The following is a 17,175-nucleotide window of genomic DNA, read 5'->3' as shown; positions in this document are numbered from 1 at the left end:
TGTCCTCCTTCTCCTGGACAAGTCTTCTGCCTTTGACACTGTGGACCATTCCCTCCTGCTACAGATTTTATCATCTCTTGGCATCACAGACTTAACCTTATCCTGGATCTCGTCATATCTAACAGACCGAACTTTCAGTGTCTCCCTCTCCCATACCACCTCCTCACCTCGCCCCTTGTCTGTCAGTGTCCCTCAAGGCTCAGTTCTGGGACCCCTACTCTTCTCCATCTACACCTTTGGCCTGGGACAGCTGATAGAATCCCACGGTTTGCAGTATCATCTCTATGCCGATGACAGGCAGATCTACCTATCCGGACCTGACCTCACCTCCTTACTCACCAAAATCCCACACTGTCTGTCTGCTATCTTGGCCTTCTTTTCTGCTCGCTTTCTAAAACTGGACATGGACAAAACAGAATTCATCATCTTTCCCCATCTCACTCTACCCCTCCACCAGACCTATCCATCAATGTCAATAGCTACTCACTTCCCCAGTCCCGCATGCTCGGTGCCTCGGGATGATCCTCGACTCTGTCCTCTCTTTCAAGCCACATATCCAAGCCCTTGCCTCCTCCTGCCGTCTCAAACCCAAAAATATTTCCCGAATCCCCACATTCCTCGACAACGAAACCACAAAAACACTAGGGCACGCCCTTAACATCTCCCGCCTTGACTACTGCAACCTCCTACTCTCTGGCTTCCCCTCTAGCACTCTGACACCACTCTGTTATGAAAGGCAATTCAGTATCACAATGGACATGGAGGTCAGAGCACATACAGTGATCTGACAATAACCCAAAATAATAGAACGAGCTCTGAGACGTGGGAACTCTGCAGACCGCAATCCCTGATCCTCTCCAAACACAACTAGAGGCAGCCGTGGATTGCGCCTAACGCTACCTATGCAACTCGGCACAGCCTGAGAAACTAACTAGCCTGAAGATAGAAAAAATAAGCCTACCTTGCCTCAGAGAAATACCCCAAAGGAAAAGGCAGCCCCCCACATATAATGACTGTGAGTAAGATGAAAAGACAAACGTAGGGATGAAATAGATTCAGCAAAGTGAGGCCCGATATTCTAGACAGAACGAGGATAGGAAAGATAACTTTGCGGTCTACACAAAACCCTAAAGGAAACCACGCAAAGGGGCAAAAAGACCCTCCGTACCGAACTAACGGCACGGAGGTACACCCTTTGTGTCCCAGAGCTTCCAGCAAAACAATTAGACAAGCTGGACAGAAAAAATAGCAACAAATAGCAAAGAAGCACTTAGCTATGCAGAGCAGCAGGCCACAGGAATGATCCAGAGAAACACAAGTCCAACACTGGAACATTGACAGGAAGCATGAATCAAAGCATTAGGTGGGGTTAAGTAGAGAAGCACCTAACGACCTCACCAGATCACCTGAGGGAGGAAACTCAGAAGCAGCAGTACCAGTTTCCTCCACAAACGGAAGCTCCCAGAGAGAATCAGCCGAAGTACCACTTGTGACCACAGGAGGGAGCTCTGCCACAGAATTCACAACACCACTCCAATCCATCCTACACTGTGCTGCCTGACTTATCTACCTGTCTCCCCACTATTCTCCAGCATCTCCCCTATGCCAAGCCCTTCACTGGCTTCCTATCGTCCAGAGACTCCAGTTCAAAACCCTTACTACGACATACAAAGCCATCCACAACCAGTCTCCTCCATACACCTGCGACATGGTCTCCCGGTACTTACCTACATGCAACCTTCGATCCTCACAAGATCTCCTTCTCTACTCCCCTCTTATCTCTTCCTCCCACAACAGCATACAAGGCTTCTCCCGTGCTTCCCCCATACTCTGTACCCCAACACATCAGACTCTCGCCTACCATAGAAACCTTCAAAAGTACCTGAAGACTCACCTCTTCCGACAAGCCTACAGCCTGCAGTGATCCTCAACCTACTGAACCGCCGCATGACCAGCTCTACCCTCTCCTAGTGTACCCTCACCCATCCCCTGTGGACTGTGAGCCCTCGCGGGCAGTGTCCTCCCCTCCTTCTGTACCTGTTAGTGCCTTGTTTTTTGCTCATGTTTATTGTATTTGTCTATATTTGCCCCCTTTTCACATGTGAAGCGCTATGGAATAAATGGTGCTATAAAAATGTATAATAATAATAATATTTATGTGTTTGTGTCACATGAATTACTTTTGGTAGACTACAAACAATATCACTGATCAGTGAAAAGTGTCATAAACCATGTCAAGTTGGTGTTTGGTTTAATACATAGACGATGTTTCTCAATCCATGTAATTTCTATCTTCATGTGTTTCTGTAATTTAGATTACTATGACTAGTGTACCACAAAAAAACAAAATGGATAGAGCATGAGTGGCATGAGCTTTTCAAAGCTGGAGTTGAGTTTGATATATCGATGACATTTTTCATGTATTCCATGCCCACATGTCATTCTGTCACATGAGTTACATTGAGAATACCACCACTGAAATCATGGAGTAGTATGGCTTGGCATGAACCTTTTCAAGGAAGTTGTGTTGATACATAGAAGAGGTTTTGAAATCCATGTATTCCATATCTTTATGTGTTTGTGTCACATGAATTACATTGAGTAGACCACTACCAATATCATTGAGTGGTGAAGCCTGGCATGAACCTTGTCAGGTTTAAGTTTGGTTTGAAAAAATTAACGATGTTTCTAAATCCTTGTATTTTTTATCTACATGTGATTGTTACACCACCAATTACATGGTGTGAGAAATGTTTGCACAAATCTTTTAAAAGTTTGTGTTAGCTTGTTACAAAGTCAACATTACCAAACTATGTATTCTCTATTTTGATGTGTTTGTGAAATTTAGATTATTTTAAGTAGTCCATCACAACATACACAATGGGAAAGGTACAAATGGCATGAGCTTTTCAAAGTTGGTGTTGAGTTTGATATATCGATGACATTTTTCATGTATTTCATGTACATATGTCATTGTGTCACATGACTTACACTGAGACGACCACCATCAAAAACATGGAGTAGGGAAGCCTGATATGAACTGTATAAGAGTGGAATTGGATTTGATACATTAACAATGTTTTTCAATCCATGTATTCATCATCTCAATGTATTTGTGCCACTTAAATTACAGTAAGTCAACATTAAAAAGAAATTGTGAAGACGCCTGGCCTGATGTTGTCAAAGTTAGTGTTAGGTTTGATAAATCAATAATATTTTTCATTTATTCCATGTCCACATTTTCTCGTGTCACATGAATTACATTGATGACACCATCACAAAAACAGAGAGTGGGGAAGTCTTGCATGAGCCTTGTCAAATTAGAGATAGGTTTGATATATCAATGATGTATATCAATGATGTATTTCAATCCACGTATTTCTCCTTTTCTTGTATTTGTTCTACAAGAATTTTATTATTTAATCTTGGGGAAACCTATCATTAAACATGGGGGTGTTTGCTACATTGATAATGTTTATAAATTCATGCACAAATTAAATGGAAAAGTCCACCACCAAAAACAGGGAGTGAAGAAGTCTGGCATGAACCTTGTAAAACTGAAGTTGGGTTTGATGCATTGACGATATTTAACAACTAACATTTTTTACACGTTATGTAAGTCAGAATCAATAGACTGTCTCAGACCCTATCTTTTATACTGAAGCATCTAATGAGTGTGTGTAAAGGTTATTGTGAAGTTAAGGAGAGCAGGGTCATCGGAGACATCAGCTATTGTGAATAGAGGTATTATCTGTCTGTCTGTGATCATAATGGGACTGCTGAAATGTCTTCTGTAGATAACAGGAAGCATGACTCTAAAACAGCCTAAAAATTTGTATTATTATTTTTAATACAGATCGTGATATGAAAACATTTAACACAAAAAACCTAATTTAAGTATTTCCCTCTAAGCAGTCCGACACAAAATACATAGGGTAGAGTCGGCATGATCTTTTCAAAACTGGAGTGGCGTTTGATATATCGATGATATATTCCATGTGTAGTTGGTGATGGGTTTGATACATCTCATATCCTTGAGTAATCCACACCAAACATATGGGAAATCTTGCATGGACTTTTTGAAGTTGGTACTCGTCTTGATATATCGACGATGTATATGTGCTCGTGTTATGAGTTATTTTGAGTAGTCCTCCACTAAATACCAAACGTGGGACGTACAGTATGTTATATGGATGTGGATGTCTGTTTGGAGATTCTCTAGTCTATGAGCCCACTTTACTAGTCAGAACAGATCCAATTCTGATGAATATGGCCCGTCCATAAAAAAGATCAGCTGGTCACATGGTCATCATCCTTTAACGGTAAGACAAACACTATCGACATGCATAAGTGTAGGCCATGGAGGTCCATAGACTCTTCTTACATCTACACATCTTCCAGATTCAGCCCTCCAACTCAACTTGTGAACTGACACAAGGCAAAATGTTTAGTAAAAAAATGTTGTGCTATTGTTTAATAGCAGTATCTCGTAGAATCTTATGGTTTCCCCCAAGTGAGATTTACAAAGTATGTATTAAAAAATGTACTATGATTTTAGATTTAATTGAAGACAATACAGGGTGCAAAAAAGATCAGGGCTACAGAAAACATTTTTTTAACTATACAGAATCCCCAAAAATGATGTCCTTCTCTTCATCTGTCTTCAGTGGCCACTACACATCGTCATTGTGTAGAGAGTTGAAAACAACACTGATAATTCCCAGTTTACAGTCTTATAAGTCAAGTATTCGCTGCACATGGGTCGGCACTACATTTTTCTGCCTCGTCGGCTCGAATGACCCACATTTAGTGTCACAGTTTTTGACAAGCAGTTGTGGCATAAAATGAGAAAAAGGACATTTATTATTAAAGCTCTTGTCTTGCGTATGTTGACTATGTAGGGAATCGATTATATGATTAGATTCTTATCTGATTGTAACGTTTTTATGATAACCCTAAAAAAAAAAATTTAAGCTAGAAAATTCATTGACATTAAACTTCTTATTAATAAGGAAATTGAGAGTGAAACCGAGACTATCAAGGTAACTTTTCTCTTTATTCCATTAAATGTTCTGTATACCAGTCACTTATGCAAAACCAAAAAGCAATAACTTCTCTAAAATTAAAGAAAATGTATCATCAGAAAATTACCAATTGTTTAAATCAGGTATTTATGTATTTAAACAATTATGTAAATATATTTATTAATATTTTTTTAAATTTTGCTAAAGGTTTTTTTTTCCATATCACAATCTGTAAAGTAACTTGAAATCTTGCAATTCTCACACCGGCCACTTGGACTTTTTTAAACCCTAACTTCCTGTTGTTTTCAGGAAATGCACATGCACATTAGCAGCAATTAACAGACTCCGCCCCTATCTGTTTGATTGAAGCATCTAATGAGAGTGTGCAAAGGTCATTGTTAAGGAATGGGAAGGTGAACTTTGTTGCTGCAGAATTTGACTGGAGGTTGAACTCCAAACTAAATGTATATGTTCTTCATTTGCTAAATTCATTGTTAATTACTCAAATAATGTTTGCCAACAGCAAGGAATGTCCCATTATATTTTAAGCTAAAGCTTCTTATATCAGCATAAAATAGAATTTCATAGCACAACCCGGAGGCGTAGTTATATTCACACCTTAAAGGGGTACTCCAGGGAGATAAAAAAAATGTTTGTACTGTCTTTGCATCATAAACTATGAAGATGAGATGCCCAGCGTACTTTTATAATCTTTCTAAAACTTGTAATTCTGTGTGACAGCAGCTGCTCCTCATTGCTCCCCCTCCTTTCTCGGACTTTATGTCACACAACAGTGTCCAGCTCCCTGCTGTGAGTAACAGCCAGCCTGAGAAGAGTGGGCATGGCTAATCCCTCTGTTATCTGCAGAGACACAGTAATTTTCAGGAAACTGGATGATAGTAACATTATAAGCAGTCCTGTCTGCGTTGATAATAAGCTCATAGAAATGTATAGAATTCATGTATGTGCCCTAGTAAGTTACCATTGAAATGTATTGGTCTAATTTTGTACAAATAGAGCCGTCAGAGACCAGTTTAGAGGGACCTTGAGTGTGAACTGTCTGAGTCTCCTTTGTTCCTCAGTTGCAACAACATGTTTCAATGGTTAACATAGCAGACAGTCGGATTGCCGTGACAGGTGTTACATCTCATTGTCTGTGATGATAATGAGACTTCTGAAAACTCTCCTGTAAAGAATATGAAGTATGAGTCTAAAAAAGACTTCTAATTTTTATTTTAAGACAGATTCTGATATGGAAAAAAAAATTGCCTTTTTTGTAAGAACATTTAACATAGGACATTTTCTGATGTCACAATCCCTTTAAGGTCTTAAAGCAAAAATAACTATGAGATCTTTACCAGTGGTAACAACTTCCATTAGAAACTTCTTGACAAGTCAGATAAGACATTGCTGGGACTTACCTCTATAGACTATCCCTCGAAAGATGTACATGGTAATTTTTTTTATCTCCCACATTCTCGTACACTGTTTGGATCCACTAGTAAACCAAGTTAACCACAGATAGAAGCAACTCTGGTGTATTGATTAATCCAGTAGACTGTAGGGACCATTGATATTTTTTTTAAGGTGGTAGCACTTTAGGCAGATCCGACCATGAAAAGCTAAAACAAAACTAGTGTGGGCAAAAATAAATGGAGATATCATTCATATCAGATCCCATTTTTCTTGTGTGGCTCGAGAACTGGAAACTTTTTGCTTGCACTAAAGTGGTAGTGCAATTAGGTGCACCCATCATTGAGCCTACATCAAACAATGTACATAAAACACACAACCAGGTACACCATGACGACAATAAATGATGGATGGATGGGTGTACAAACGAGACTATAGACTGCTCCAATTGGCTAGTTTCACTCTTTATCTGTCACTGGTTTGGTATGATGGCTAGATAGAGACCCCTTCATATCAATGACATTGGTATTCAGTGAGGTTGGGTTGGGGGATAAGTGGCTGTGCATTAAGGGGTAAAGTACTGTTCTACTGGCAGATTGCTCTAGACTTACTTTGGGGCTACCGATCTTGCCTTTTGCCATCTTGCCTTTGGTACGCCAGGATTGCTCGTGATCAAACTCCAGGTCTTCCAACCTTTGCGTAAGTGCAAGCTTCTGCTGGATCGCCATCCTCAACAGCGAATTCAAAGTCTTCTTCTCATCTTCTGCGGCCGCCAGCTGCCTCTGCATTTCATCCAGCTGCGTCACATACTCATCACATCTGCTCAAGCAAAAAGGTAGAAAAGAATAAAAGAGATGACACTTTTAGGCTTTCTTTATTCTTGAGAAGATATAATTACATTCAGACATGCGAGGGGGAAGCTATAAGAAGTTAGTGGTGTCTACTGAGACAGAGCAGTGGGATGTTGATGGTAGGGTCATGGCTAAAGAAATGTACTGTACCACTAGAACCAGCGCTTATGGTATGTTTGGCCATTGGGTGACATCACTCAATGTCTACTCCACCTGTGGCTTCACAAGCATAGAGCATGTTTTGGTTCTGTTCACACCTGGATAATGTCTTCCATTTATAATGGGAATCCACAATGCCATCCTGGATCTATCTTTCCAAAAATCCAAATGGTGACATTGACCCTTTTACCTTTAGAGGATTTCATGGGGGTTTTGACATCGAAATCTAAAGTGGTTGGATTGTAAATACTGGCTCCAAAAGGAAGCCCGAATGTCAGTGTGAACACAGCCTTACCGGTATAGTATTGGTTCCTTAAAACTCAAGAGGCCCTGGCATCCTCCCAGGTTAGCCCGTGACTGGTGTTGACCATGTGAGGCTATAAGTAGAGCAACCTTGTGAAGCCTATATACCAGGTGCCAACAAGAATAGTGGTGTATCTGCGCTATTCTTGACATCGAAAGTAGTTGACCTACTGATGGACGCTGCAAGTGGAAGCCCCAATGTGTGAACACAGCATTACCTCTATAGTAATAGCTTCTCAAATCTCTGTAGGTCCAAGATAAGCCTGGTACTAATATTGTGAGGCTATGCAATGATCAACATGTGGCAAAAAGAATATTGCTCCAAACTGTGCTATTCCTGACATCATCTTGGTTAATCTGCTGATGGAGGCTCCAGGTGGAACGACAAATACCAGCATGAACATAATTTTACCCATACAGTAATGGGTCCTCCAAATCAGAAGGTCTTGACATGTGCCTAGCTTGATCCTATGAGTCACCATGTAGGTGTTTGAATATTTATTTTTCTGGATCCTTGGAGTCCTTTGGTCACCACCCATGGAAACTCTAATGGAGCATATTAGTAGTCATAAAGATTTCCCGTAAATGAAGCTGAGAAATGAAACCCTCAAGAACTGAATAGAGAAGAAACAGTAGGAAAACCCGTGTGACCATCAATGGAAGCCCTAACGGAGGTTGGTTGTCCTAAAGATTTCCCAGACATGTAACAGAAAAACTAAACTGAATTCCCAAGAACTGAACAGAGAAGGACAACTCAAGGAATTGATAAATAAACTATTTCTAAATTTTTTGCAAAAAGTTATTTGGGTTTTTTACGTTGATCTGGAGAACTCCTTTTAAATGACTTCAAAACACCTGAAAATGGGCTTGAAACGCGTTGTTATCTGTACAAAAATAGAGTAGCACAGTCATTAATTATTGGCATTTTCAGCTGGATGATACTCTTTCTGCTATGCGGATTGATTTTTGGCTGGCTAATATCAAAGCAGCTCGAGAGACAACACATAACAGGAAGATCTACAGACCAAAGAGACAAGTAAACGATATAAATCAGCGCTTCAGAAGCCAAATAAGTTATTACCTCCGATAAGAGTCAATTACAAACCTAGCGGTCTGTGGGCAGGATCATTCTCTTACAGTAAAAACTTTAAAATTAGATTCAACTTTGTTTTCTAGATTGAGTCTCTCTATTTCTTTATTCTTCTTCTCCTTGGTTTACTTGTCCGGTAATTAAAAAATGCGAGGTCATATTTAACAAATATCTAATATTCGTAAAGGGGTTGTCCGGCCACCTACAAAACTGTTTTAAAATCCTGTCATATAATAAAAGAATTGATACTCACCTTGCCAATTCCCTACCACGCCTGTTCCCTTTGCCAGACTCGGACACATGACCCCTGCAGCCAATCACTGGCCACAGCTGTCACCACCGTGGTGTTGAAACTACAGCCAGTGATTGGCTTCTGCAGTCACATGGTCTCGACATGTTATCGCGAGAGCAAGAAGAGTAGAGACTGTCGGGGGACTAGAAGATTGTTGGTAAAGAAGTCGAAGGGGATCGGTAAGGCGATCATTACTTCTTTTATAATTTTTAGCATTTATGGTGGAGGTTTGTTTGTTTTTTTTTACAAAAATTTGTAGGTATAAAAAAGTGAAGACCCACAAAAAGTTTGAGGTTACAATAGGTACAGTTGCAACTGAGTCCCATGGTCCAGGAGCCACAAGGATGCCCTACTAGTACAGCAACTCAGGGGCCAGCAAAAGGTTCTGACCCTACCAATGGCCCCATCCAAATGTTTGGCATGGGTCATAGAACTCCCTTGGTACATCTTTAATTACTACTTAATAAAAGACAAAAAAATACAATTTTTTTGGGGGGTGCTATTTTAGTTGGTCATGGTTGATCAAAGTTTGTGGGTCCATCTGTGTGTGTTCTGTTGTGTAGTAACTAAATAATACCAGTTTTGTAGGTATAGAGGTGCGAAGGTAAGAGTCTTGACAAAGCCCTGGTGTCTGTAGGGGCCCAAAGGCCCCTTATACAGACATCATTATTTTAAATAGTCCATGGGCCCTGCAGAAGATTTTACACTGGTGCCCATGAGCAGGGTCGGGACAAGAGGTAAGGAGGGTAGGCACCTGTCATGATCCCAATGGCAGGGGATCACAAAAAGGACAAGCACAGATACAAACAAGCTCTAGGGCGATGGAACCTGAGCTGACCGCGACCCTGAACCTAACACACAAATAAAAGTAGCCGGGGAACGTGCCTACGATGATCCTAGACGTCTCGCTCCAGCCGAAGAACTAACTTCCCCTATCAGAAGAAACACAGACCTCTCTTGCCTCCAGAGAAATACCCCACAGCAAATAGCAGCCCCCCACATATAATGACGGTGAAATGAGAGGAAAGCACATACGTAGTATGAAAACAGTTTCAGCAAAATGAGGCCCGCTAAAGCTAGATAGCAGAGGATACAAAAGTGAACTGCGCGGTCAGCGAAAAACCCTTCAAAAAACCATCCTGAAATTACTTGAACTCATGTGCCAACTCATGGTACATGAAAAGCAATTTCAGCCCACTAGAGCAACCAGCAGCAGAGAATCACATATCTGCAGGCTGGACTAAAAACCAAATAAAGCAAAACACAAAACAGGAAAATCCAAACTTAGCTTGTCCAGAAGGTTCTAGGAGCAGGGAGCAGAGGTAAAAAGACACACTGGATACATTGATAACCGGCGAGGAAAGGCCAGCAAAGCCAGGTTAAATAGGAAACTCCCATATGCTGATGGAACAGGTGGAACCCAGAAACCCAGGAAAGACAAGTCACCCAGTACCATCAGTAACCACCAGAGGGAGCCCAAAAACAGAACTCACAACAGTAATAAAGCAAAACACAAAACAGGAAAATCCAAACTTAGCTTGTCCAGAAGGTTCTAGGAGCAGGGAGCAGAGGTAACAAGACACACTGGATACATTGATAACCGGCGAGGAAAGGCCAGCAAAGCCAGGTTAAATAGGAAACTCCCATATGCTGATGGAACAGGTGGAACCCAGAAACCCAGGAAAGACAAGTCACCCAGTACCATCAGTAACCACCAGAGGGAGCCCAAAAACAGAACTCACAACAGTACCCCCCCCTTGAGGAGGGGTCACCGAACCCTCACGAGAACCACCAGGGCGACCAGGATGAGCCCTATGAAAAGCGCGAACCAAATCATCAGCATGAACATCCGAGGCAACCACCCAAGAATTATCCTCCTGACCATAACCCTTCCACTTGACCAAATACTGGAGTTTCCGTCTGGAAACACGAGAATCCAAGATCTTCTCCACAACATACTCCAATTCTCCCTCCACCAGCACTGGAGCAGGAGGCTCAAGAGAAGGAACAACAGGTACCTCATACTTCCGCAACAACGACCGATGAAACACATTATGAATAGCAAACGATGCCGGGAGATCCAAACAAAACGACACAGGGTTAAGAATTTCCAAGATCCTATAGGGACCGATGAACCGAGGCTTGAACTTAGGAGAAGAGACCTTCATAGGAACAAAACGAGAAGACAACCACACCAAGTCACCAACAAGAAGTCGAGGACCCACGCGGCGACGGCGATTAGCAAACTGCTGAGCCTTCTCCTGGGACAACTTCAAATTGTCCACCACATGACTCCAAATCCGATGCAACCTATCCACCACCATGTCCACTCCAGGACAATCAGAAGGTTCCACCTGACCAGAGGAAAAACGAGGATGAAACCCCGAATTACAAAAGAAAGGAGAAACCAAGGTAGCAGAACTAGCCCGATTATTGAGCGCAAACTCGGCCAGCGGCAAAAAGGTAACCCAGTCATCCTGATCAGCAGAAACAAAACACCTTAAATAAGTTTCCAAGGTCTGATTAGTTCGTTCAGTCTGGCCATTCGTCTGAGGATGGAATGCAGACGAAAAGGACAAATCAATGCCCATCTTAGCACCGAAAGTCCGCCAAAATCTAGACACAAACTGGGATCCCCTGTCAGAAACGATGTTCTCAGGAATCCCATGCAAACGAACCACATTCTGAAAAAACAGAGGGACCAACTCAGAGGAGGAAGGCAACTTAGGCAAGGGTACCAGATGAACCATTTTAGAAAAGCGATCACACACAACCCAGATGACGGACATTTTTTGAGAGACAGGGAGATCCGAAATAAAGTCCATGGAAATGTGCGTCCAAGGCCTCTTCGGGATAGGCAAAGGTGACAACAATCCACTGGCCCGAGAACAGCAAGGCTTAGCCCGAGCACAAACCTCACAAGACTGCACAAAAGAACGCACATCCCTCGACAAGGAAGGCCACCAAAAAGACCTGGCCACCAAGTCTCTAGTACCAAATATTCCAGGATGACCTGCCAACGCAGAAGAATGGACCTCGGAGATGACTCTACTGGTCCAATTATCCAGAACAAACAGTCTCTCAGGCGGACAACGATCAGGTTTAGCCACCTGAAACTCCTGCAAAGCACGTCGCAAGTCTGGGGAGACAGCAGACAAAATCACCCCATCCCTAAGGATACCAGAGGGCTCAGAATTTCCAAGGGAGTCAGGCACAAAACTCCTAGAAAGAGCATCCGCCTTCACATTCTTTGAACCTGGCAGGTATGAAACCACAAAATTGAAACGAGAGAAAAACAGTGACCAACGAGCCTGTCTAGGATTCAGACGCCTGGCAGACTCAAGGTAAATCAAATTTTTGTGATCAGTCAAGACCACCACACGATGTCTAGCACCCTCTAGCCAATGACGCCACTCCTCAAATGCCCACTTCATGGCCAAAAGTTCCCGATTACCAACATCATAATTCCGCTCAGCCGGCGAAAACTTTCTAGAAAAAAAACGCGCATGGCTTCATCACTGAGCCATCGGAGCTTCTCTGTGACAAAACCGCCCCCGCTCCAATCTCGGAAGCATCAACCTCAACCTGAAAAGGGAGCGAAACATCTGGCTGACGCAACACAGGAGCAGAAGAAAACCGGCGCTTAAGTTCCTGAAAGGCCTCCACAGCCGCAGAAGACCAATTAGCAACATCAGCACCCTTCTTAGTCAAATCCGTCAAAGGCTTAACAACACTAGAAAAATTAGTTATAAAACGACGATAGAAATTAGCAAAGCCCAAGAACTTCTGTAGACTCTTAAGAGATGTAGGCTGCGTCCAGTCACAAATAGCCTGAACCTTGACGGGATCCATCTCAATAGTAGAAGGGGAAAAAATATACCCCAAGAAAGAAATCTTCTGGACTCCAAAGAGACACTTTGAGCCTTTTACAAACAAGGAATTGGCCCGCAGGACCTGAAACACCTTCCTGACCTGCTGAACATGAGACTCCCAGTCATCAGAAAAAAACAAAATATCATCCAAATACACAATCATAAATTTATCCAGATATTCACGGAAAATATCGTGCATAAAGGACTGGAAGACTGAAGGAGCATTAGAAAGTCCAAAAGGCATTACCAAATACTCAAAATGGCCCTCAGGCGTATTAAATGCGGTTTTCCACTCATCACCTTGCTTTATTCGTATAAGATTATACGCACCCCGAAGATCAATCTTAGTGAACCATTTAGCCCCCTTAATGCGAGCAAACAAATCAGTCAACAATGGCAAAGGATACTGATATTTTACGGTAATCTTATTCAAAAGACGATAATCTATACAAGGCCTCAAGGAACCATCTTTCTTGGCCACGAAAAAAAAACCTGCTCCCAAAGGGGACAAAGATGGACGGATATGTCCCTTTTCCAAGGACTCCTTAACATAATCCCGCATAGCAGTATGCTCTGGCACTGACAGATTGAACAAACGACCTTTAGGAAATTTACTGCCCGGAATTAAATTTATAGCACAATCGCAATCCCTGTGAGGAGGAAGCGAACTGAGCTTAGGCTCCTCAAAAACATCCCGATAGTCAGACAAAAACACAGGAATCTCAGAAGGAGTAGATGAAGCGATAGAAATCGGAGGTGCATCATCATGAACCCCCTGACAACCCCAGCTTAACACAGACACTGATTTCCAGTCAAGGACTGGATTATGAGTTTGTAACCATGGCAGACCAAGTACTAGAACATCATGCAAATTATACAGTACCAGGAAGCGAATCACCTCCTGATGAACGGGAGTCATACGCATGGTCACTTGTGTCCAGTACTGAGGTTTATTCATAGCCAAAGGTGTAGAGTCAATTCCCTTCAAAGGAATAGGGATTTCCAGAGGCTCCAGACTAAACCCACAGCGATTGGCAAATGACCAATCCATAAGACTCAGGGCAGCGCCTGAATCCACATAGGCATCGACGGAAATGGATGATAATGAACAAATCAGAGTCACAGACAGAATGAACTTAGACTGTAAAGTACTAATGGCAACAGACTTATCAACCTTTTTTGTGCGTTTAGAGCATGCTGATATAACATGAGCTGAATCACCACAATAAAAGCACAACCCTTTTTTCCGCCTATACTTTTGCCGTTCACTTCTGGACTGAATTCTATCACATTGCATTATCTCAGGTGACGGTTCAGACGACACCGCCAAATGATGCACAGGTTTGCGCTCCCGTAAACACCGATCAATCTGAACAGCCATAGTCATAGACTCATTCAGACCAGCAGGCGCAGGGAACCCCACCATAACATCTTTAATGGCCTCAGAAAGGCCATCTCTAAACTTTGCAGCCAGAGCGCACTCATTCCACTGAGTAAGTACCGACCACTTCCGAAATTTTTGACAATAAATTTCTGCTTCATCTTGCCCCTGAGAGAGGGCCAACAAAGCTTTTTCAGCCTGAATCTCTTGGTTAGGTTCCTCATAGAGCAAACCCAATGCCAGAAAAAACGCATCTGCATTAAGCAACGCAGGGTCCCCTGGTGCCAATGCAAATGCCCAATCCTGAGGGTCACCCCGCAGGAAAGATATAATTATCTTGACTTGCTGAGCAGGGTCTCCAGAGGAGCGAGATTTCAAAGAAAGAAACAACTTGCAATTGTTCCTAAAATTCAGAAAACGAGATCTATCTCCAGAAAAAAACTCTGGGACAGGAATTCTAGGTTCAGACATAGGAGCATGTACAACAAAATCCTGTATATTTTGAACCTTAGTGGCAAGATTATTCAGGCTGGAAGCCAAACTCTGGACGTCCATGATAAACAGCTGAGATCAGAGCCATTCAAAGATTAAGAGGAGGAGGAAGTAGCCAGGCTGCAATAAGGCTAGGCAGCAAACTCTGAGGGGAAAAAAAAAAAAAAAAAAAACTTCCTCAGACTACTTATCCTCCTACTTCAGCCAATACAATTAACACTTTGTGGGCCGGTTATACTGTCATGATCCCAATGGCAGGGGATCACAAAAAGGACAAGCACAGATACAAACAAGCTCTAGGGCGATGGAACCTGAGCTGACCGCGACCCTGAACCTAACACACAAATAAAAGTAGCCGGGGAACGTGCCTACGATGATCCTAGACGTCTCGCTCCAGCCGAAGAACTAACTTCCCCTATCAGAAGAAACACAGACCTCTCTTGCCTCCAGAGAAATACCCCACAGCAAATAGCAGCCCCCCACATATAATGACGGTGAAATGAGAGGAAAGCACATACGTAGTATGAAAACAGTTTCAGCAAAATGAGGCCCGCTAAAGCTAGATAGCAGAGGATACAAAAGTGAACTGCGCGGTCAGCGAAAAACCCTTCAAAAAACCATCCTGAAATTACTTGAACTCATGTGCCAACTCATGGTACATGAAAAGCAATTTCAGCCCACTAGAGCAACCAGCAGCAGAGAATCACATATCTGCAGGCTGGACTAAAAACCAAATAAAGCAAAACACAAAACAGGAAAATCCAAACTTAGCTTGTCCAGAAGGTTCTAGGAGCAGGGAGGAGAGGTAACAAGACACACTGGATACATTGATAACCGGCGAGGAAAGGCCAGCAAAGCCAGGTTAAATAGGAAACTCCCATATGCTGATGGAACAGGTGGAACCCAGAAACCCAGGAAAGACAAGTCACCCAGTACCATCAGTAACCACCAGAGGGAGCCCAAAAACAGAACTCACAACAGTAATAAAGCAAAACACAAAACAGGAAAATCCAAACTTAGCTTGTCCAGAAGGTTCTAGGAGCAGGGAGCAGAGGTAACAAGACACACTGGATACATTGATAACCGGCGAGGAAAGGCCAGCAAAGCCAGGTTAAATAGGAAACTCCCATATGCTGATGGAACAGGTGGAACCCAGAAACCCAGGAAAGACAAGTCACCCAGTACCATCAGTAACCACCAGAGGGAGCCCAAAAACAGAACTCACAACAGGCACCATCTTAGAGCGCTACCTCTTGCCTAACCAAGGAAAGGGGGATACAATGAGGGGCTGTGCAGAGGGGGAATAAAATGAGGGGTTGTGCAGATGGGGGAATAACATGAGGGGCTGTGCAGAGGGGGAATAAAATGAGGGGTTGTGCAGATGGGGGAATAAAATGAAGGGCTGTGCAGATGGGGAATAAAATGAGGGGATATGCAGATGGGGGAATAAAATGAGGGGCTGTGCAGATGGGGGAATAAAATGAGGGGCTGTGCATGGGGCATGAAATGAGAGGCTGTGCAGGGGGGTATAAAATGAGGGGCAGTGTGGGGGGCATGAAATGAGGGGCTGTGCAGGGGGCATGAAATGAGGGGCTGTGTGGGGGGGGCATGAAATGAGGGGCAGTGTGGGGGGCATGAAATGAGGGGCTGTGCAGGGGGCATGAAATGAGGGGCTGTGTGGGGGGGCATGAAATGAGGGACTGTCCATTTGGGCCATGAAATGAAGGGTTATATGGGGTGACAGAAAAGTATAAGTGTTGTGGTGAACATACTGTATATGGGACAGTAGAGGACATTATACTAGGAGCCATGGTGACCATACTGGATAGGGGTGTGTGGTGAATATCATACTGTATGAGGTGCTGTTTGTGAGCCATAATACTGTATGAAGTGCTGTGGGAGCCATCATAGCATACATGGGGGCTGTTTGGGACATCATACTATCTATGGGCAACTGTGGTGGACATCATACTCTTTATGGGGGTCTGTGGTGGACGTCATATTATATATGGTGGTCTGTGGTGGTGACCATACTATATATTGGTTGCCTGTTGTGGATATCATATTGTATGAGTAGCTGCAGTTACCATCATACTGTGTATGGGGACAGTGTGAGGCGTTGTTACAGTTTGACGAAGGCAGAGGGGTGGACAGTATGAGGGCATAGTGTGAAGAGGGGGCACATAATGGATATAGAGAGGGGACAGTGTGAAATGGAGGCACAATATGGAAAGGAGTTAACATTTCGGGGGGACAGTGTGGAGATATAGAAAGTGGAATAGAAAATTAGAGAGGTGA

General features: G+C 42.9%; 1 protein-coding gene across 4 annotated transcripts in view; it reads right to left on the bottom strand.

The window, feature by feature from the left end:
* The window catches only part of BICD1 (BICD cargo adaptor 1), a 201,855-nt gene that overhangs the window by 27,962 nt on the left and 156,718 nt on the right, over positions 1-17,175 (bottom strand). For all 4 annotated transcript variants that reach the window (XM_069763294.1, XM_069763292.1, XM_069763295.1 and 1 more), the window contains exon 7: positions 7,049-7,256. In XM_069763294.1, the coding sequence (XP_069619395.1) occupies positions 7,049-7,256 (208 nt within the window). The remainder of the gene's footprint in view (positions 1-7,048; positions 7,257-17,175) is intronic.

The sequence above is a fragment of the Ranitomeya imitator genome, chromosome 4 (assembly GCF_032444005.1).
Source record: "Ranitomeya imitator isolate aRanImi1 chromosome 4, aRanImi1.pri, whole genome shotgun sequence".
In the NCBI taxonomy this organism is placed as follows: Eukaryota; Metazoa; Chordata; class Amphibia; order Anura; family Dendrobatidae; genus Ranitomeya; species Ranitomeya imitator.
Note: the sequence above shows the minus strand (reverse complement) of the source record. Positions and strands in the feature narration are given on the sequence as shown.